We start from the raw sequence: 23,055 nt of genomic DNA, 5'->3' as shown, positions 1-23,055 counted from the left end.
AAAACAAGTATATTAATACTAGCAAAAAGAAGCAGTCATTAAATAGAGATTGATGTAACTTGCCATACCAACAGTTGTGGGCAGATCTCTTTCACTCCGCCACAAGGAGTATCTGTGAAGGGACATTCCCACTTTAAAGAAGGGAGCTTCATACCCACACTCCAAGAAGGAGTATGTTAAAAGAACCCAAAATGTGGAAGTGGACTGGATTGTTCAAGTGTAAAGTGATTGACTGCCAGTCATATGTCTTCAGGTCACCTTAGGGACTTACCTGCCAAGTCTTTGGCTTGCTGTCAGGCTTTGAGTTTGGGGTTGGTGAGACAGACTGGTTTTAGCATAATTCAATACCAAACCCAGCACATGATGCCTCCTCTCAGCCCACCACTGATAGCTTGCAAAACAGGGCATTGTTTGAGTTGTTTGACCACATTCCAAGAGCCCTGCTACATCTGCCAGGAGCCTCCTGGTGTGTGGGGCTTCCCACAGGATTTACAGCTTCCTTCAGGCATCCATCTGCTGTGACCTGGTGCTCTCCACAGGCTACAGATAGGTCTCTGTTCCCCCATTTAGCTCCATGGCCTGCAGGTGGGCTCACCTGGTTGGCACCATGGAATAGAGGAAGATCTCTGCTCTGGTGTCAGGGCACTTCCTCCCCATCCTTCTGTGCTCAATGTCTGCAGGGCTGTTTTTCTCACGTTTGCTCACTCCTCTTCAGCTGCAGCTGTGCAGTTTTTCTTCCTTCCTTCCTTTAACTTTATCCCAGAGGCACTGCCACCATTGCTGATGGATTTGATTTTGTCCAGTAGTGGATCTTTCTTGCAGCTGGCTGGCATGGGCTCTGTCGAACAGTGGGGGAGCTTCTGCTGACTTCTCTCAGAAGCCACCACTGTAGCTCCCCCTTGCTACCAAAACCTGCTATGCAAACCCAAGACAGGGACCCAGCTGACAAGTGTAAAGCAAAGAAAGACCTAAAATTAGAAGAGGTAAAAATAGAGGATGGGAAGCTCTCTGATTGATCTTACAAGCAACACATTTATGCTTAATTCTGTCAGTTAGGTTTGCTGTATTTGTTAGGTCAGACTGTGGCTCAGACAAAGTTCACAGAAAAGCAAAAAGTGTCATGCTGAAAAACATTGATTTAAAATTTGTTTTAAAGTCTATAAAAAATTGGCTTGTCTTTAAAATTGGTTGAGAAGGCCAGGCTGTTCGGATTTATCCCGTGACCAGATCAGAAGGACCAGATCACTGTTTCAGCCTCAAGACAGGAAGACAAATTACTTATTAACTTTGAAGGTAGTTTACTTTGATGTTTATCAGAAATATTCATCTATATGATGCAGTTGGTGAAAGGACTTTTGATGTCATAGTACTGCATCACAAAAAGGAATTTTCTAGTGAGTGTATTTGCGAGGGAATTCCATCCAGTTCCCTCTGTTGCTAGTGAATGCAGAGTTTGTCTGTATCATGGCAGAAAGACAGGTTGTGTATTTGTTTTCCCTTTTTCAGAGTTGCCATGTGGATACAGGTGAGGAGTAAGCTTGGAGCTGTACTTTGCAGGATGCTGGCTTCACTGTATGTGTGTTTATTCATTAAAAGCCAGACACCCATTGCTCTTCTGAGACTGGGCTGCTCTGACTGCCATGGGTTGAAAACACTTTCTGGGTAGTCAGTGTGGGATCATTGTGACTTCCTGCTGTAGTTCATCCTGAACTGTTTTTTAATGTCTTTGTTCTCATAATAATGCCAATGATACTGAAAAAATTCAGGAAACACCTAAATGTAGACAGAGAGCAAGAGATTAGTGCAGATACCTGATTCACCAACTAAAATATGAATTCTGTTAATTTGCTCTGCTTAAAATGAGTTGACGTACTTAATTCATTACTACAGATTGATGAGATTAGTTTTTCAGGGGCTAAAGAAAATATCCTGTATTGTTTGTTCTGAAAGGCATTTGAAAGACAATTCCCTGTGTAATTCATTAGGCATTGCATTTCAAATCCAGTCTTCAGTTGAAATTGTTTTCAGATTTTTACAGATTCTGTAATTTTACAAATTGCTAACTGCATTTGAGTGTCAGACGCTGAGTGAATTAAACTCCTAGAAGGCTTCTTGGTACGAACATAAAGAACATTAAAAAAATTAATGCAGCCTGCATATATAGAAGTGCTTGGGGATTTTTTCTGTCGCTAAGAGCATTCACAGTAGCATCAAAATATTCTAGACTTCTGGAAAGATATCCCTTTGTAAAACTGCCTAAAAGATGTATAAATATCACTGCACTTGTTAAAAAAATGTTTAAAAGAATATTAGATAGATAAATTACTGTATATTCCAAGGCTCTGATCTATCTCAATAAGCAGGTATTGACTTAATGTAAGGATTATTTTGTGGCCATCTGAGACCTATATTATTCCAGAGGCTTTCCATCTTAAAATCTATGAATATAAGGATGGATTTCTGTGTTAAAGGATTCTCTTTCTGCTTCCAATTTTTAGCTTTTTATGTTAGCAAGAGGAATCAGAAAAATCTTGTTCAGTTCTGGTTCTTGATAGCCAGAACAAAAATAATAGCTGACTCAGTAACCCATTGCTCACTTATGGATAATATCTAGTGAAGCCTTTTCCAGACTGTGAATGGTATGCCAGTTTTGGAGCAGGTCTGTAAGTCCTTCTGGAGAAATGAGGTAGATCAAAGTGACTTTACAGATGCACTGGGAGTGCCCCTGGCTGGGGTAGAAGATAAGAAGCTTTGGTCTGAATGGATCTGCTGAAGCATTTCTAATTGACAAGTAGAAACTAGGAGAGTGATTCACTTAATACTTGTTCATGTTCTCTTGTAGTAACTTCCAGAGAAAGGCAAAGTACAGTGTAAGCTTTCTAGCCAGCTTGAGTTTTTATATAGTGAGTTTTAGTTCCTTCTCTAATCTGGTACAGTGACTCCTACTGATCATTCTGTTGTTTCCTGTCTCATTTTAAGCCTGAAGTTAAAATACTAATCATAGTACTGATAAAATACCAATTCTCATAAACATTGTACTTTTCACTGTGTGTGAGAAATGCTACCAGAGTCTTCTGGTTTCACACATTCTGGGTATCTTCTGGCTACAGCCTGAGCAGCAGGGTCCCAGGAGGAAGAGCAAGCTATTTCTTCAGTAGGTAGTGGAGTTAGGCTTTCCCTGGTTGCAGTTAGGCTTTCCCTGTTTCCTGGAATGAAAGAATGGTTTGGGTTGGAAGGGACTTTAAAGATCATCTGGTTCTAACACTACTGCCACGGGCAGAGGCACCTTCCACTAGACCAGGTTGCTCAGAGCTCCATCCACCCTTGCCTTGAACGCTTCCAGCCATGGGGAACCAACAGCTTCTAGTAAGTCTGGAAGTATTCCAAAAAGAAGAGTATTTTTTAATTATGTATGCTATTAGACAAAGATGATTTGGCCATAGTGAAAAATCTATGTTGTAGATTTTTGGGGGAACCAACAGCTTTTCTAGAAACATCTTCTAGTAAGTCTGGAAGTATTCCAAAAAGAAGAGTATTTTTTAATTATGTATGCTATTAGGCAAAGATGATTTGGCCATAGTGAAAAATCTATGTTGTACATAAATTGTTTGTCAGTTCTGTAATTTTTCTTAGTGTATATCATGTAGACCTCAAAGCAAACTGCAGCTATTTTCAGTAGTATCCCTGGAATATGCACAAGAGAATAGTTTCAAACACACAGCGAGAAATTGCAATTTTCAAGTTTGGCTTTTTTATTTGCTTGTTTTTTCTGCTTTGTGGCGATGTTGAGTAGGACTTTTACTTTGTCCCTCTGCATACTGATGTCTGAAATTATCTTTGGCAGTAAGATGCCTAGCGTGTTTGAAGTTGTCTTACTATAGTACTGTCCTCAGAAAGACTTTTAGCTCAAGCATTTTTCAGATACTTGAGTCACAAGCTCAATACTAGAATGAAATAGTGTCATAAACAGTATTAAAAAGAATTATTTACTTGCCCTGATATTTTCACCCTGATGTGTTTCACTATAAAAGAAAGCGACGCAGCAACTTTGCAGAACCTTTTGCTCTCTTCCTGGCTCTTAATTGGTAGCTTGAAACATCAGTAAGATCCATAGCTGCTAGAGCTATTCATTTGTTACCCTCACCATTCAATGGAAAATTTTCGGTCTGTATTTGCTTTTAGGCTGCTGTAAAATGCTGAAAATGCCAGCACAGAAGTCTTTGTCCATCAACCGCTACAGATGTGACTTTACTGTAATTAAAATACATGTACTTTAAGTATGGTATTTGTAAGCAAAGATAAAAAGTTGCCTGTTGGAAAGTTGTGTCAAAGGCTGGTGATAAACTACTTCTATTGCAATACCAACAACCATCTAACTTAGTGAAGGAGCAGGAAATGTCCTCTGTAATTCTAGTCATATTTTCCAGGCTGGCCTTAGAAAAGCTTTCTTACTGTAAGGAGATTCTAAACCAAATGAGTCTTTCATAAGTCTAACTGAAGGTATTTCTACAACACTCATTGCTGGTGAATGCAAGTGTTATTTAAAATAGTGTTATGTAAGTCTTCATGGACTGAATTTTTAAATTGCCATTTAGCTTTGAATTCTGAAAAGCTTTTCCTTGCATGCTACGTTGACAAGTTAATAAATTGTTGTCCAGTATGTTAGACTCTTTAAATTTTGCTGACCTTGTGACTAGTACTAAGTGCCTTGTGATCTTTCAGTGTGTTTTTTCTCACAGCAATCTGTAATCAGGATTTACTTCTGTTCACATGTGCAGGCAAGAGCAGTGGGACATATTGAATGAATTCCTTGGACTTTTTTTTTTGACTTGGGGCTGGAGCAGAGATTTGAGTAGGTTTTCCCACTTTTGTCATGCTAGTTGCTTGCTTGCTTCACAGTCCTTCCTCTCTCTTATCTGAAGGGCTTTTAAAAAGAGAAACAATAGAAAGATGGAGTTAAAAAGAAATTTCAGTGTATACATGATGTGAAGATGGTACACGCTTTTATTCCAGTAACTGTAGATAAGTCAGGTTTCTACTGCTCTCTGTATCTCTTGCTGGTAACATCACCTTCCTGTTGAGAGGTATTTCCAAAGGTGTTTTTCAGGCCATATTATTACACTGAGGGCATCAGAATTTCAACAGCTTTGTCACTTATTTGGCAATGAACCAGACAAACTGTCAGATGTGTGTGGATTACAATTGAAAGTGTAGCTATGGATTATGGTGGCTTCTTAAAAGCAAGAAGTGTTTTTTGTAAATGTGTTATCCTTTCCAGTTAGAATACTGTATAGCCATCTTAGCTTTTCCTTAATTGACTGCCAGTGTTTTTATGGCACTATTCCTTGAATTATGACAGTAAAGTTTGCTTATTACAGTGTCAGTCCAGCAAAATAGAAAAAACATTGTACTCAAGGTCAGTAATAGATTTTACTCTCATTTGGAGAGTCAAATTGCAAAGGTATAGAAAATGCTGGTGCAATGCTTGAAAAAATCTCAAGGCCCTGGATACATCTGGATACAGAAGGGCATCTTCTGCAGTACATATGAAGGAGAGGATAGAGGCTGTAACTTATATTTTACTGTTTTGCCTGAAATGTTCTGAACTCTTCCTTTGGATAAGGATTCTTTGGAACTCTTCAGGGAAGTCAGACCACTTGAAATTTTGATGCATTCTTATTGTTTGTGAAGCATCCTTGTGAGTCATCTTTTCTGGGAATGGTTTTTAAAAGGCAGTGGGATAGATTACATAGGAGTATTCTTTATAGTCATCAGGCAGTATCTAGTAGTTCGAGGAACAACTGGAATTTTTTGTAATTTTTGGCCATTGTCTATCTATTTTGTAAGTTTATTCATCTGTCCTGTCTTGTAGCTTTGAAAGCTATTTAAAATGAAAAATTCTGTCCTAACACACTATTAAAGGTAAGGCCTTGACTTTATGGAAGCTCTTTTTAAGTGCATTTTTAAAAGGAGAGCTTGAATGTAGTTTTACTTTTTTTTTAATATCTGATGATAAACTTTTATTTTACCAAAAGAAGTAGAAAGTGTTAATTTGGACAGTAACAGACTGGGTTTTCTCCAAATCAAAATCTTCTTGTATTATATGTTCTTGTACAAAAAATATTTTCAAGTAGCTTAATAGTAGTAATAGTTGTCTCTGAACAGCAGTACTGATTTATTAGCTGAAAATGGTCTTAAAAAGTAATTAAAATGATTCATACCAATGGCATGTATTTCCATGGTCAGGTGATTAGAGAGGCTATCAAAAACTGTATCAGTAAAGTGCATTTAAAAGAATCAGGATGAGATACATTGGTTTGACTTCCATGATCAGGTCATTAAGTTACGACTAAAGTTAAAAGCAAGTGATTTGTTTATCCTTCACATTTATAGAGTAGTGATGCATTCCAGTGTTGAATTTTCCTTGTGACTTTCTGCTTCCTCTGGAACTGAAGTTGGAATATATTGCTGAGGAGAACTTAAAAGTCTTTTAGACATACTTCAGGGGTACATTTTGCTCTTGGGTTCAGGATTCAGCCTGTCACCAGATATTTTATATATCTGTTTCTTTCCGTCTGAATCATGAGGATTGAGGGTTTCTTTTTGTTTTGCTCTGTAATTAGAGGAACAGCATCCTCTGAAAATGTCCCTCTAAAAATTCCAAGCTTTCATGAGAACTAGGAAAAATCTTTCTGAGGCATTTCATAGTTGTGTTTTCTGGTACTCGTGCAGGATCTGAGGTTTTGCCTTGTTAAGTTTTGCTAAGTGTTCCAGCATGTGGCAGCAAGGTTGTTATGGAGTGCCTATCTGTGCCTTCCATTCCTGCATCAGTTGAATTTTGATACTATCTAGATTTTGTTTCAAGCAATTGAGTTGTTTCTACATAATAAAAGATAAAGATGATGTTGATGCAGTGGCACTTCTGACATGATACTGCTTATACATATTCGTGCTCTGGATGTGATACTCACTTTTTCAGTGGTGTCAGAGTTTAACTAAAAAATACAACCAGTTGCATAATATATTCTGTACTTTAATCTCAATTACCTGAAGTCATGATTGGAGTAGGTGTTCTAATTTCTCACTTTTCCAATTACATATATATATATATATATATATATATCTATCTAAAATCAGACAAGAAAAAAGCTGAAATGGTTAATCCTGATATTATTTTTGTGTACGGGTAGGTGATTTCTTGTTGATGTTAAAAGCCCTATCACTTTGAAATGGTTTATTTCCTCTGTAGTTGTGACCTTGCCTATTTAAATTCAGCTCCAGTTGAAAAGAATGCACAACCATCAGTCTACAGGGTAGCACATCATAGAAATAAAGAGAAAACATAGTTGTTAAGCAAGTGGCTTGATGTAAATGCATTTAGTTGAAGGTGTTGCTCTGGCCTCCAGTCATCCAAATGTTGTCCTGAATAATTTTTTAACAAATTAAACTTTTTTTTGCATATGCCCTTATGGCAGCTTCGTTAATTATAGCTGCACTAAAATAATTGTATGCTGATAACAGATTTTAATTTATTTTACTTATATGAGGTGTTCATAAAGAACCTGCTCTGTAGTATATTTCTTGGAGTGTTGCAGCATTGTAAATTAAATAATATTTCAGCTGATTCTTGTAGCTGCCTCTTCAGTGAGGCACAGTGGACTTCCTAGCAGAGAAGCTTGAACCTTACACCCCTGACATCCCTGACTAGGTCATGTGGTGTCTGACTAAGGCTTAAGATTTCTTAAGATAAAGTAAAATATACTTGTATTGTAAACATATTTTTTTTTGAGTCTTAAATCACAGGCCATTTAATAGGGGTGATTTAATTTAAATTTAATTAGTGTGCAGCTAGAAACATTTAAACAACAGAAGAGCACTGGTTTTCTCTGTCCAAGGTGCTTTCAAAGAAAGAATGCTTGGAAGCACAGCCTGTCTCAGATATTTCAAAATTTACAAATAATCTGTGCTCTCTGTTACCCATTGAACTCATTTATCAGCTTGTTGTCACTGGAAGTAGTGTTTGGGGTGCTAAAATGGATTGCCAGCAAGGTGCTGAAGCTCTCAAAGAAACTGATCACCTTCAGCAGTGGTGCCTCTTCATCACAACTGTGAAGCAGAGTTATGGAACAGTGATTTGAATTATGCCTTTAAGAAAAGGCATCTACAAATTACTTTTTAATCATTTTTTTACTTATACATAATGTATAAGGCAGGATTCTGTACTTATTTAATAAAAATAGACTTAATACAAAAGCAAGTTTAATTAAAACTCATAACTGGAGATGTCAGAATGCTGCTGATCATAGGTCTGAATATACTTCTTTCTAAATTTAGTTATATATTCTGAATTTCATGATGAATATTATGTACTCAGTGCTTTGGGAAGTCATGCATAATGTAACAAGGATATTCAGTTAACAGTACCTCTTGCAAATGTTCTCTGTGCTAATGTTGTATGCCAAGTACAATGTGATATAACAAATTATTTATTTATTTTCAATAGATCATTAAATTTTATCCTCAAAATTTTGTGAATTTGCTAGAACTTAAAAAGGAAGCATAAGCCATTTAAGATACATGCGTGAGGAGATAGGTTTGTGGGTGCAATCAAATCATAATTGGATTTTATAATCAGGTTGCTCTTCTGAGGCAGAAATAATTTTAGCGACTCCATAACGCTGAAATCCTACTCTTCTCTGTGGCAAAGACTTGTAGTCCTGAAGAAAGCAAAAATCCTACTTTGAAAATAAAATGTTCCCCTTGCAAAGATGTGTGACTGTGCAAAGAGAACCAGGCACTTATGGCCCACCATTTCTCAGTGGAGAAATTCTGCAGTGTCTCTGAAATCAGTTTAAAAGTTGCAGTTCTTTTGTTTGACTGTCTTTATTTAACATAACAGATGCAAAAGGTTTCTAAGGAAAAAAAGTATTTCCTTTCATATTAGGTCAAGAATTGAAGGATTATGCAAATCTAAATCACCCACCACAGGTAATGGAGAAAGTAGCATTTGAATATAATTTCTCTTTTTGGAGTGTGTTGTGGTTTCTCCCTTCAGATTTTCATCAAGACTGAAATACTAAGGAGCAATGACTAGAATTGATCCTTGAGGATGGGTCTCAGGGAGGAATTAACGTGGCCACAGGAAGCCCTGCCTGACCCCTTGGCAGTTCAGGAAATACTAAGCACAAGTTTAAGCATTGGTTTCTGCCAGAGGTGGAACACCCCAGCAAGGCAATATGTGGCAGTGTATGTACACTCCAGCCAGTGGCTGCTGGTCCCAGTACTTACTGATGGCTGGAAAATGGTGATTGCTAGCAGATTGTGTAACACCAGAAGGTTGGAAGAGCAGTTGAAATGTTCGCACTGGAGTTCAGAATGGGCAGTAGAGTTAAGCTAAAATGACTTTTCCTGACAGCTTTCTAAGCATGTTATGATCTATTTTCAAATCAGAGAGATTAATATTTATCCTTCTTGTTTTCATTTCCTTCACATATTCTATAGATGTTGCAAATATTTGGGGGAATGGGAGGAAAAACCATCTTATATTTATTAATAGTGTGATAGATAAAAATCACTGACTGAATAACAAAAAGTGTTATCAAAATACATATTTTGAATTGTTAGGTACATTTTTTTATTTTTGAAACTTTAAAATGTTGACTAAAATGAAAATATTAAGGAATGACCAAAGAAAAAAATTTGCTAGAAAAATCTAAAAAATTATTCAAGAAATCAAGTTGCTGATTAAGTTTCAGATAGAGATGTGATTTAGAGAACAGTCAGTAACAGAGAAAACTAACTGCTGTTTCATCTCAACTTGTATCCTTTCCTCATTCTGAAATACTTTATTTATTTGGTAAGTTAAATTCAAGGTGTCATTAAAAGTTGAAAAACATATTAGGATTTGAGGAACTGGTCATCTTTGTTCATTCTAACAATCCTCTTTCAGCCGGTGAATGTAAATTGGGTTTGTCTTTTAGCCGTACCAAAATCTCAAAAGATATGATGCTTAGAAGTAGTAAATTTTGCTAGCAGCAGAGAATGTAGACATAAATGTTAAACTTACAATACAGCATCTGCTTGGATCAACTTAATTTTGCCTACATGTATGTGTTGTTTTTAAGGTGGTCCTGTTTAATTATTAACTTTTAAATAATATGCATACAATATATATATTTTAGAAAATAATTAAAATTCTGGTTGGAATCAGTTTCAATTTCAGATGGAATAGAAGTCAGCTTGACGCTAACAGTGATTAAAAAATGAGTAATAATCCACTGGCAAAAAAGTGATGGCTTTTCTATCATTTGCTAATGTAAAAGGAAAAACTAGGAATTTAAATTATTAGCATAAAATAGTGCTACACATTTTGTGTTAAGTCCAGTGTAAAACAACTGTGCTCCAGAATACTGGCATTAAAAAAAAAGTAGCAGTGATTACATGTGAAACAAACTGTGAGAATTAAAAACTTCCTGATTTTAATGGGGTTTATAATTAGTGATTCAAAGCACTAGTTTAAATTGATTCCCCTGATGTTGCTGTCTCTGATTCCTTGAGAAATGGATGTCAAATAGCATTGCTTTAGTACAGTGTGAAGAGGGAAAGTTTGTACCTGTCTCTGTAATGTTAATGACATTATGTCTAACCATACCTAAGTTTGATCATTCAGACAGTTTTACCAAAAGGTAATTTTCAGGGAGTTAGAGAGAGCCATGTTTCACAAAAGCTGTCCCCACAGGAGCTAAATGCCAAGGTAATCAATCATACACCGTACTGCATCCTTTTGTTATGGATAAAGTACATTATTTATGCAATATAAAGATTTTTTAGATATTGTTGAAATGAACAGACTAGCACATGACAGCTCTAGGTTGTAATAAGTTACATGAGCTGCAAATTGCAATTTCATAGGTTAAAATTTGTATAGATGCCTTCCATGCTTGCAGCAAGTTAGAAACTGATTTGCTTCAAGTGTGGACTTCTGGGGAGCAGCAAATTCTGTTAGAAGTCTGTAGTATGTCAATTACATCTATAGATGAGTATTTGTATACCACTTGTATTTCTTACTGAATCCAAGAGTTGTTACTCAGTCACTGGAAATAGGGTAAAACTTTTTGGCAGCAGTACAAAACCCAAAGACTGTTTGAGGGATAGCACAATTTGGGTTCTTCAGCAAGCCATTGCATAGGATATAATTAGGCACAGGCTTTTGATGGAAAATTGTCTCCGCTTTCAATTTTTCCCTCACTGCATTGTTCCAAAACCTTTTGGTTTTGCTGAGAACAAGATAGTCATCTTCACCAGATTCATTTAATAAGCTGTTGTATTTGTATGACAAGCCCTAAAAGATAGAAAACAGAACAGTGGTGGAAAAAAATAATGGCTTCCATGAAATGAGGGTGACCTGCTTCCCTTCTCCCTGTCAGATATTTTGGTTGGTTTGAAGGGAAATTTGCAGTCATACCTGTAGAATGATTTTCAAATTGTGACCATTACCCCTCTGTGGCTGAAGAGTTCTGAAGCTGAGAGAGTTACTGGGTTATTGGCAAAGCGCTGCTGTTCCTTACCTGGCCTTGATATATTTTATTACTGTTACCTATGTACTTTTTGAGCCCATGTAAACTCCTGAATACTTTGGTGAAACATTCATGGCTTTGGTAAAGAGAAGAGGTGCCTTTGTGTATTCCACCATGCATTCTCTAGTTCTGTTGCTGTCGATTTCTTTCTTCTATACCTGGGACGTCTTCCTCTTGGCTGTTTTTCTACATCCTTTGCGGTCTTGCAATCAGCTCTTGTGCCATTCTCATGCCTTCTTACTCTCCCCATTTCCTACTCTCTTGCATTTTTAAAATAGATTTAGACAGCTCTTCTCTCCCCTTTGGCTCCATTTGTCATCACTGTCATCTCCATCAGATCTTCTCTTGGTAGTCTTCCTCTCTTGGGCCCTCTCACTTTTGCCTTACAATTCTTACCTGTTTGTCTTTGATTCCTATTTCCACACTGGTCTTTTGTACTTTTTGAGCTGCCGCATTACTTCATGCCCTTCTGTTAATTTGCAACGTACGCATGTTTCAGTTCTACTCAACTGCTGCAGTGTGATGCCATTTCCTGTTTCACCTATCCCAACCCCCCAGGTGTGCCAACCTCTTCTTTCCCCTTTGCCCTCCTGCTGAGAGCTGTCCATCAATCTTAACATTCCAGCAGGGTCGTGGTGTGGTTGGCAGAAATTCAAAAGATGCCCCTCAGGTCCGGGCTCATTGGCCTGTCCGAGTGTCTTTATCCCTTGAGCCTTCCCCTCCTCCCACCTGGTTGGTGCCTCACCTGTCCCTTCCCCTCCCCCTGTCCCTGGGCTTAAAAGGAGACGGGACCATGCGGTCTGGATTCTGCTGGGAGCTGTTACAAGATTCAGAGGTCTGTCATCCTGGAATAAAACTCTGGATTAAAACTCTACAGCAGAATCCTCTCCTTTTTCTCTTCACCGTTGCCTGAACCTTTTCCACCAGAGGTAAACTGAGTTTCTACTTTGCCTGGATTTGTTCTGAGTGCCCAGCTGCAGCACCCAGCCGGCCAAAGGTATCTCTGGGGTGAAACACCACAGCTGCTGCCTTTGGTCCAGCAGCAAGGGTCAGACGAGGCCAGGCACGTCCCACCAGGTAATATTGGGATTAGTATTCCATACTCAACAAACCTTAATCAGCCTTCCTCTCACTTGTTGGTCATTCACTTGGCCTTTCCATATCCACTCCAGTTTTAGGGGGTTTGCAAACGTGACCACACTCTGTTCCGGTGTCTCTCTTCTCTAGTAGCTCCTCCTTTAAAATATTCAGTCTCCTTCTGTCATGATGTTTTGCACAGCCTTTTGCTTTTTTCCCTTCTTTTACTTATGTAGAAAAATACAAATTCATGTCTGTACTCAGGAGTCTTATTTCAGTTTCTCTACTCCAGCTGTGCCTTTCTGCCTAAATTAAAATCTTAGCTGGCAGATTTCATGGATTAGGCAATACTCAAGAAAAAAATTCGAGCTTCTTTGCTGCCTTCTTTCGCAGTCATTCTGTGTATGACCACTTTATCTCACTTCAGCCTAGGCCTTAGCATTGCCATGGTCACTTTCTGGTGCTTATGTAAATCCTTCCTAATTCTCCATTTGTCTTTTCATTTACCACAGATCACAAATGTGTTCTCTTCTTCCTGAAAGTTCTCCTGTAGGTTCTCTCTGTACTAGCGTTCCCCAAGCCTGCTGCACATATATTATGACATTTTACTCAATTCCTAAAGTAACAGTAACTCAGCAATTATTCTTAATTTGGGTTGAAGTTTTTGCTTTGAAGTTGCTTTACATTATTTTAGACCTGAAAATTTGTTTCTTTCAATTAGTTGGCCTAAAAGATCTTGCTTCATATAAATTTTCATGTTCTTCATACTTGTAATTTTTAAGACATGCCTGTCATACTTTTTCATGTAGATAAAATTGTTATTAGGGGATATTATAATTTTCTGTCTGCTGGTGGATGGCTGCCAGTCTACCTCAGAATCTTTTTCAATTTCTTCATTGAGGTTCCCCTGTGCAGAAATGCTTGTGGAAATACCAGAGGGCAGGTCTGTCTCTGTATCATGCCCATTGCTCAGATCTTCCCCAGGCAGCTTGCTTCCTTGTCGTTCATCAGTCTGGATTCATCTGTTCTCTTGTGGTTCTACGTAGAGCTAACACTTTTTGTGCCAGCAGTTGTCTTTTGCGAAATTTTGTAGACAGAAATACATGGCTTAAGAAGGTGAATTCAACAACAACAAAAGCGATTAATAATAAATGACCCTGCAATTCTGCAGCATCAGCCAGTGCTTTCTGATTTACTTGTTAGTGGTTTTGAAATTTGAGCAAATATGAAACTGTTGCAGCTGCCACATAGATCTGGAACAAAGGCACACCAGGTCTTGTTCTCACAGCAAGTAATTGAGCCAGTGCCATGAGCAGCAATGCCTCTTCTGTGTTTCTTTTCCTCAGTTCATGTCAAATCACCAGAAGGAGTTAAAATAACTTTCACTGCCTGGAATTAATTTGATTTCTGTTTTTCTCCCTGTAAGTATGCTATTCTATATGCATATTTTGTACAAGCATTTAGAGTATGTGACTTAAGCAGTACAGTGAAAACATTAAAGTGGTGTCGTTGGACAAACACTTAATGGCAGTGTAGCTCTTTGTTGTGTACTGAATACAAATCAGTTGTTTCAAGAAAAGAGCAGAACTAACCAGTTTACAGAATTACGTGACTTAAAAGGCTTCCTTTCTAATTATTTCATGTCAGTGCTGCTGTTGATCTGTTCCTTTTTGAAAAATACCCATCACTAAGCAAAGAATGGTTCCTGCCTGCAGTCTCTGCTGTGAGTAGTGCTGGTGGTGGGACACTGCAGCAGGGCTGCAGCTCCCCCAGGCTTGTGCAGAAGTGCTGGAAAGTGATACAGAGAAGATTCTCTCGTGTGGGTACCATCTCTGGACATATGCTGAAATCCTCTGGAGAAGGCGGATGTGTTGAAACGTTTGAACACAGACACTCCTTTGGAGACTTACTTTGTGTATTTGAGCTGACAGCCATGACTGCTCTGAACCTGAAAGTGGAGAGAAAGGAGGAGTGTAAAGACAGCCCAAGGATTATGTTTTGTGAATATAAGTTCAAAAACATTGTTCTGTGCTGTAGTTTTCTAGTTGGAGTTTAGCTGGTTTTTTTGGTTTGGTTTTTTTGGTTTTGTTTTTGATTTTTTTTTTTTTTTTTTGACATGGCATAGACTTTCGGACAAGTATGCTGGCATGTTTAATTCTCCCAGACTTCAGTAATTTCTTTTAACACTGCTACTTTCCAGAATATAATGCATTTCAGTGTGTATTTTGCTTCTAGTGCTACCTACCTAGCAACTTAGTTTCTTTTCTGTTGTATTTTCATGTCTGTAACATGAATTACACTTAAGGTAACAGTGTAGTTGTTTTATCCTGATACTAGTCTTCCCTATTGCTAAAATCACATTGATAATTGTGGCTAATAACAACTTGAAGAAACTTGTCTTTACAATAAGTATTCTACATGTGTTGTAGAAGAACAAATTAGAAAAGGAGAAGTGTAAGGTCTAGTTCTGAAACATATCCACATTATAATTGAAATCCAAATACATTAAAACAAAAGGTCTCTGAGTAGATTTAGAACATCTCACCAATCTCTATGAGTTTTGTGTTTTCAGTGCTTCTGAACTGTGCTTTTGGCAGGAGCCATTTCCAGCACAAATTGCTTTGCTGTAGTTACACAGGAATTTGAATGTCAAAATATGTGCATCAATATCTGCTAGTTTGGAACACAGGCTTGCCCATTCACTGACCATAAAATGTGAGGCATTTAGGAAAGCCAAGAAAGAAAATTAAGTATTCTCATGTGTGTTATGTGAGAACACTGGTAAAAGTAAGATTCTGCTGGCTAAAGAGGTATACTGTATTGTTTGAGATCTCCCAATGGCTTAAAAGAAATAAAAAATGACTGCATGAAATTGGACCTTGATGTGACTGCTAGTCATCAGGAATGGTGAATGATTGAAGATGAGGCTAAGAATTATCTGTCCCTTCTAATGAAAACCAAGAATCAAATTCTCTGAAGTTGTAAAAAACAGGAACTATGACCGACTCATTCCAGAGCCCAGAGATCAGTGAAATCATCTTAGTGCAAGGATTGTGTCTGGCTGACTGACCTGGAACCTTGATTTCCCCAGTTTTTGGCTACCAGCCTATCTGGCCAGAGCCATGGAACATGGATGCACCTTAGATGGTAAAGAGGGGAGATGTGAGTTTTGGCACAGCTTGGACAACTCTGTGTTTGTCAGACTGTCTGTAGTTTGCTCCACTGGCTCCCAGTCAGTTTTCAGTTTTTGCTAAGGCTTTTGTCTTGATCTTCAAAACAACTGTTGGATCAAACACCCTAGCAACATCAAAGGCTGTATTTCATTTCTGAACTGCCAGAAAAGCTGTATTCCTCTGGGGCAATGTAGATAATGAAGTATTAGAGCAATCATTCATCAGCTGGGGACAGTGTGTTGGGTTAGGGTACAGGCTATGAAAAGACCCCAAACCTGTGAGGTGATCAGGTGAATCCACAGTAACACATTTTAAAGGAAATGTTATAAAACCTCTCTGTATGTATTAATGGGTTCCATCATAAACATGATGCAAAAGCAACTTCTGTTTTCATCTAAAAAATAATTGTCAAAAAGAAGAAAATTGAGAAAATTTGGAAGGCTGTCAGACCTTACAAGATACTTTATTTTTAGATATCCTGTTATATGAGCTAAACTTCTGAAAACTGTGTACCTGTCTTGGGTAACCTCCTAGCAGTGTTTAGAACTTAGCTTTTCTTGGCATTACAATCACAGGCATCACTTATTGGGAGAGGCATAGTAGCAAAAACTAAAGGGTGGCATAGCTCAAAAAGGACAGAGTATTAAGTGTGATGGACTCAAGTGTGATCAAATTCTAAACAAACCTTAAGAGTTTTGTTTCCAGCTAATTGGAAATATTCTCCCACTGTGCTTTGTAAAGTACTATCTACAGAACTGATAGTGCTTAAGCAATTATTTCTCCCCTCTCAACCTGGTTGTTAGAAACTGATAAATGGCCTAAAGTGTTGAACATCAAAAGTGCAACTCTAGACAATTTAATTGGAGGGAAAAAAACTTCTTAAAGTAGAAAAAAAACACCTTCTTAAATTAGATATAAATTTAATACAATAATAAGTATGTATTTTAGAAATTAAATCTAAATACAGTATTTTTCTATCTACAGGTCTTCATGATGTGTTTTTCAGTTCTCTCTTTTTTTTTTTTCCTTCTGATGATAGTCAGATAATTTCCACCTGAGTGCCTATTGCCTGATAGAAATGAGACATCATTCTGGTTTTTTTGAACATTCAAGTCCCTTGGGTGTCTGAGGTGCATCAGTTTCTTAATTTTAAGTTTCTCTTAGCCTGTCTAACTCATTTATCTGAGCTCCATCAGCCATTCAGGCCCCCTTAGGAGGAGGGGAAGTTGTCATTACATCTTGTAAGAAAGACAAAAGATGAATTGGAGGTATTTTGTTGATAAACATGGCAAAAGCTCTAGAGGAGCCTGTCTTATCTGTGTCACAGGGTGTATGTTTTCAAAATGACTGCAGTAAGGTCAAATGTGATTGGCTTGGTACAATGTGTAATGTTGACGGCAACAAGGTTTCCAAAACTTCCAGCACAGAAATTTTGCTGCATTTTTCTGAAATGTTGAGTTTGCGTAAGAAGAATCTCTTCTTCAGAGGGAGACTGTGTGAATGCAAACCTGATTGCATCTCAGTGTCATGTTCAAACTGAAAATCTTTGTGCAGGTTTCTGTAGAACTAGAATTACAGAATATATGGCCTGGTGTGGTACAAAGAGAGCTTGTCATCCCTGAGCAGAGTCCCACATTCAGTTCTGGCCAGCCTGATTTGATGTCTTTGATGTCAAGCATGGCAAGTTTCCTTCCACAGTTGAGCTTCACAATAAGTACACACTCCAAAGTGGGTGTTACATTGCAGCCAGCCTTAGACATGAAGTACAGCCCATCAAAATCTCTTCTTCTAAACTCTTTGATGGCAATTGCCTGCAGACAAGTCTAGTCCCGAGTCTGTAAATTGCATCCTAGTTGTGTCTGAAGAACTTTTACACGTGTCATTTTGAACTATGATTTTACTTCTTTTCTCCAGCTCTTGTGGTGAGTAATGTGAAGTCACAAGATTTCTTCTTTTTGACTGGCTGATATATATTTGAAGTGAGAGAGGAAAAATAATGAGTTTCTGTTGTTCAGCTGTGGATGATAAATGTTCCTGCTCAGGTTCTTAACATTTTCAGGGTCTTAGAAATATTTTAATGAATATGTAAGCAGTGATACTTACAAGAAATACAGCCTCATGATTCCTGATGAGTGGAAGTTTAACACTTCTCTGCATCTTTTCTGCTGGTCAAAATTAATATGAATGTATAATTAAAGCAAGGGTTTGGTCTGTGTGTCATAATGGAGAATATTAATGAATAGCCCCAAGTTTTAAAAGATGACTGCCAATAAATGTTAGTAGTGCAGAACTCTGTTGCATGGTGTCATGCATACATATTAAAAATGCATTATTTCATACAAGAGCTTTGAATGCTACTTCTCTTTCTCTTTTCAATATAAGATTGGTATGCACCAGATATATCAAAAGAATAGGTGCAATTGGAAGAACAAGTAAAGAGCAAATATTTAATGTTGTAAGAAATTAAAATAAGCTATAATTTAATGCAGAACGATTTTCAAATGAGAAGATTCATTAGCAAAAAGGTGACCTTCAAAATAGTTTTCTGTGGAGTTAGTAATGCTCTGTAAGATTGTACAAAGAAATGAGCTTGAAGACATTTTTTTGTAAGCAAAAACCCTGCAAAACCAAAACAAACTTTCTTGTGAAGTGGTACCTGAAGTTCCCAAGAATCAACATGCTTTTCTGTTGGTGGTTGTTACCTTAGGAAGCTTACAGTGCTGGAGTCTGACAATGCTTTTAGTCATTTTATACACCCAGCTATATATATACTTTTACTGGTATTTAAAGTAGTGAAGAACAAAGTGTGTGTTCACTATGTTTTTCTTCTGCCTTCCTCTGCCAGATTGCAAATCTGGCTTTTGTCCCTTTCTTCTACTTGCTTTCAGTACACTGCAGAAGTATCACTAGTCAAGCAAGAATGGACTCTTGCAGTGGTGGCTAATCTTACCCCTCACCAGCTCATTGCCTGTCACTCACTGTATATGCACATACAGAAGAGACCATTGGTATGGTTTCTGTTTGACTTTTAAATTTATTTTTCTTGCAGGAAGGTACATCCACATAAAGACTGTTCTTTAAAAACTTGATGATAGAAATGGTGAAAAAGCAAAACAAAAATTAACTTTAAAGATATAATGATGTGAAGTTATTCATAGAATGAAAGATCATTTAAATGAGTACTGTTTTAGAAACTCAGCTGTGTGCATGTTGATTAGATATATAAACAAAAGGTAGCAATGTCTTTAATTATAATTTCTTGGAATTCGTTTTTGCTTTCCAGCATAAATATGCATGGATCTAGGGTTCACGTTGCTTAGAAATGCCTGTAAGCTTGCTGTCTGCATTTCTGTGTGCATATACAATTGCATGTGCCCTCCAGTGTATCTGGTTCTTTGTGCCTACTAGCAAAAATTTACAAGAGTGGTACCATCAGTTCAGGATTAAGTGGAGCAGAACCTGTATCTGCAAAATTAACCAGCTTTTTTAAATTATCCAGGACTTCTGTGGAGCAGCATCTTCTGTGCTCTCTTTGTTAAGGAATTAGTGAGGCACTGCCACACCCTGGGAAAACTTGCCAGTGGCATCAGCCCATCTGAGATGTGCTGTGGGGACAGAGGGAAGCTGAGTCCTGGAGAGGAGGGATGAGGGGATCTGGGAAGACGCCTGAAGAATATGTATCTCTTGCAGAGGATGGCTGAAACTCCCTTAGAGCAGTTAATTCAGCTTAAGCAGCTTTTTGGTTTTTAGCTGCAAGGACACTCAGATGAGTTTTAAATCAGACTATTTCATTAAATCCACCTAACAGCAGTGATTTATGTGTCCACCTGTGAGTGTCTCTTTGCCAGTGTGTTTCTGAGGGACAGTAAAGCTGCATATTACTTAGACACTTGCTCTCAGATGGCTGTTGATTAGTTGCTGCCCAGATCTCTCCTAGATTTCGTAGATTTAAGATTACAATATTGGAAAGTAGAATTTGAACATAAATCCTTGTGCTTCCTTTTTTAATAATGTTTCTTCAACCTTTAACAAACAGCCTTGGAGGGGAGTACGATGATGACAGAAGTGATTCTCTTTTCCTGGCTATGATCCTGGTGGTGTTTGACTGCATTTGGGGGCGGTGGTTTTTGTTACAGCCTCCCTGTTCATGGGGTTATGACAAGTAACATGGACTTGTTTGCTTGTCTAGTAATTCTCCATTTGTCACCTCACAGGCTGAAGAGGAAACGGTGGCCTTTCTTGATCACAGTGGAAGTGAAGAAGAGTTTGATCCAAGCACTCTCCCAGATCCTGATAAATTCAAAGACTCTGATGCAGAGCAGGATTCAGAAAGTGAAGACAGCTATAGGTATGCACCATCTTCCATGTTTATTTTAAAATGATGGTTTTTATGAACTGTTTTGTTTACATGTTAGGAATTCATCTTACAGTCCTCTTTCTCATGGGATTTAGTATTTGACTTACAAAAATTTATGTTAGGTGCTGAACAGAGCTGAGCTAAAGGCTATTATTTTCTTTTGTGAAGTTGTATAAGAATGATTTTTGAGTCCATATTGAAGGGATCTTGGTGAGGCTGTTTCACACGCAAAAATCTTGACTAATACCCTGGAAGTTTCATGTGTTTCTATGGTGGGTTTACCCTCTCTGGATGCCCAGTGCCCACCAAAGCCACTCTATCGCTGGCCTCCTCAGCTGGACAGGGAACAAAAAATGTAGTTTACAGCTCAGGGGTTGAGATAACACCAGGAGAGATTCCTCACCAGCTACTGTCATGGGTGAAGCAGACTTGACTTGTGAAAAAATTAATTAATTTATTGCCAATCACATGACAGTAGGGTAATGAGAAATAAACCCAAATCTTAAAACACCTTTTCTCCACATCTCTCTTCTTCCCAGGATTAACTTACAATTTCTTCTACATCCTCATCCTCAGCAGCGTAGACGGATGGGGAATGGAGGTTGCAGTCAGTTCATCACATGTTGTTTCTGCCACTCCTTTCTCCTCAGGAGAGGATCCTTTCCCTGCTCCCATGTGAGGTCTCTCCCACAGGGGACTTCTTCCACAATCTTCTTCAACTCTTTCCTGTAGGCTGCAATTCTTTGTGAGCTATTCCAGTGTGGATCCCTTCCATGCATAGAGTCCTTCAGGAACAGGTTCCTCCAGTGTGGACTCAAGTCCTGCCAGCAAATGTGAACGTGCTACAGCATGGGCTCCTCTCTCCACTGGGCCACAGGTCCTGCCAGGAGCCTGCTCCAGTGTGGGCTTCCCAAGGGATCACAGCCTTGTGGGGCTGCAGGGGCACAGCTGCCTCCCCATGGGCTGTACCATGGGCTGTACCATGGGCTGTGGGGCAATCTCAGCTCTGGCACCTGGAGCACCTCCTGCCCCTCCTTCTGCACTGACCTGGGGGTCTGCAGGGCTGTTCGTCTCACGTGTTCTCACTGCTCTCCCTGGCTGCTTTTGCACTGTTTATTTTCCTTAACTATGCTATCGCAGAGGCACTCCCACTACCACTGATGGGCTCAGCCTTGGCCAGTGGTGCATCTGTCCTGTTTCAGAAATGCATTTCTCTTCTGTCACATTGCAGGTTCTTTCTGAGTGGAAGGAAAAATGTTGAAGTAGTTTAAGGATTTCATGATCCCTTTGCACCTGTGCTGTATTAAATAAATTTGTGCAGGGTAAAACTTGATAAGTTCTATGATTCAGTATTGTTCAGACTCTTCATGAGTCAAGTGAACTGGACTCTTGAGTGGAAGTAAATGTATAATAATAAATTAAATTAATTCAATTCAGTGTTTATAATTGCATGAAGCAGAAGAATTTGTTTCATGTAGCAAAAAAAAGCACAGGGTGGGAATGAGGATCTGTACTTGATACCAACATACTGTGGGAAGATGAAGGGATACAACATGAAATCCTGTGTGGTTCACTGAAACAAGAAGGCCACTTGTGTTTTTCTGACAAATAGCGTATCATGATGGAGAAGGATGATCTTGACACCTAAATGGGAGCATAGATGTCTAAGTTCATAAAGCTCTTGCTTTTCACATATGAGTCGGGTGTATCCTGGGGCTAGATTGTCCTTACATGTGTGTCACTGTGTGTTGTGGAGTCAGTATGCAGGACTGGGTGTGGGACATGGATTTAAGGAGTAGATAGTCCTCAGTTAACAGGCTGTTGGCCATGTCCCTTGGAGCCTGTTCACCAGTGAATGCCAGCAGAACTGACAAGGATGGGGAAAAGCATTGCTTTTTCTGAGCAGCAGTAAATCTCTTCTTCTTTGTGTGAGGGGAGTATGTATTCATACATCACCTTTTGTATTGATCCTTTCCTCAGAATGTCAGCTAGACTCAAGATTAGCTGCACTTTAAGAATAAAAGTTGACAGAGATGGACAGATTTTTGGCAGTGGTAGTAAGTGCAGACTTTTGTTGGATCAGTGGCTGATCTGGCACCCCTAGAGTCAGGTCATGCGCTCTTAAGGAGAGCAAGGACTCAAAGAAAGTCAAGGTCCTTGATAATCTTCCCTTCCTGTGGAGTAGATTAGGAAAGAAAGAACATACACTGAAGGAAACCAGGGAGGTTTCCTTTAGTATATCTCTAGACATACCTACACTGAGCATCAAAGCTGCCTTTGGAGCTGGAGAACAGACCACTACACACATTGAAGAAATGTAGTTTCATCAACACTGCTTACTGGAAACAGTCCTTGGCCTGTCTTACTGCACCAAAATACTGAGACATTGCCCAGAAGAGCTTTAGTTGGCACCATGTGAAGCTGCAGCAGTTGTGGACAATCTCATGCCAGTACTTGTGCCTGCACCATGCCCAAATCCATTTTGCCTGTAACAACATGACTGATACTCCCTGGGCAGGCCATGGCCAGCACAGGATTATCCATCACGTGCTGCACTGTCACCAGAGTCATCAATGGTGCTGCCTTCCAACACACCCCACTGAGGCACCCATAGAAATAGAAAAGCTGTTTGAGAGCTGCTCCAAAGTCAGCTTTCATGCTCAGTGTGGATAGACATATCCACATGGTGTGGTGCTCTGAGCACCCTGTAGAAGACTTTTGAGAAAGAGCAAGATACAGTGAAGGAAATTAATTTGAGGGTGTTAAATCAACAGTCATGCCTCATGCAGCTAGCTCTCTTAGAATTGCTATTGAATTGTATGATGAGTTGCTTTTGGGGCTGGGAAATACTGACCTAATGTTTTTTTAACAA

The 23,055-nt window shown here is 38.7% G+C and overlaps 1 protein-coding gene across 1 annotated transcript in view; it reads left to right on the top strand.

Moving 5' to 3' along the window:
- DDX10 (DEAD-box helicase 10) overlaps positions 1–23,055 on the top strand; it is a 156,461-nt gene that overhangs the window by 126,123 nt on the left and 7,283 nt on the right. The window contains exon 17 of the mRNA XM_071434134.1: positions 20,041–20,174. Coding sequence (XP_071290235.1) covers positions 20,041–20,174 — 134 coding nt within the window. The remainder of the gene's footprint in view (positions 1–20,040; positions 20,175–23,055) is intronic.

The sequence above is a fragment of the Agelaius tricolor genome, unplaced genomic scaffold, assembly GCF_023055355.1.
Source record: "Agelaius tricolor isolate 1412-34295 unplaced genomic scaffold, bAgeTri1.0.p SCAF_9, whole genome shotgun sequence".
NCBI classification, from domain to species: Eukaryota; Metazoa; Chordata; class Aves; order Passeriformes; family Icteridae; genus Agelaius; species Agelaius tricolor.
This window is presented reverse-complemented; position numbering and strand designations above follow the sequence as displayed.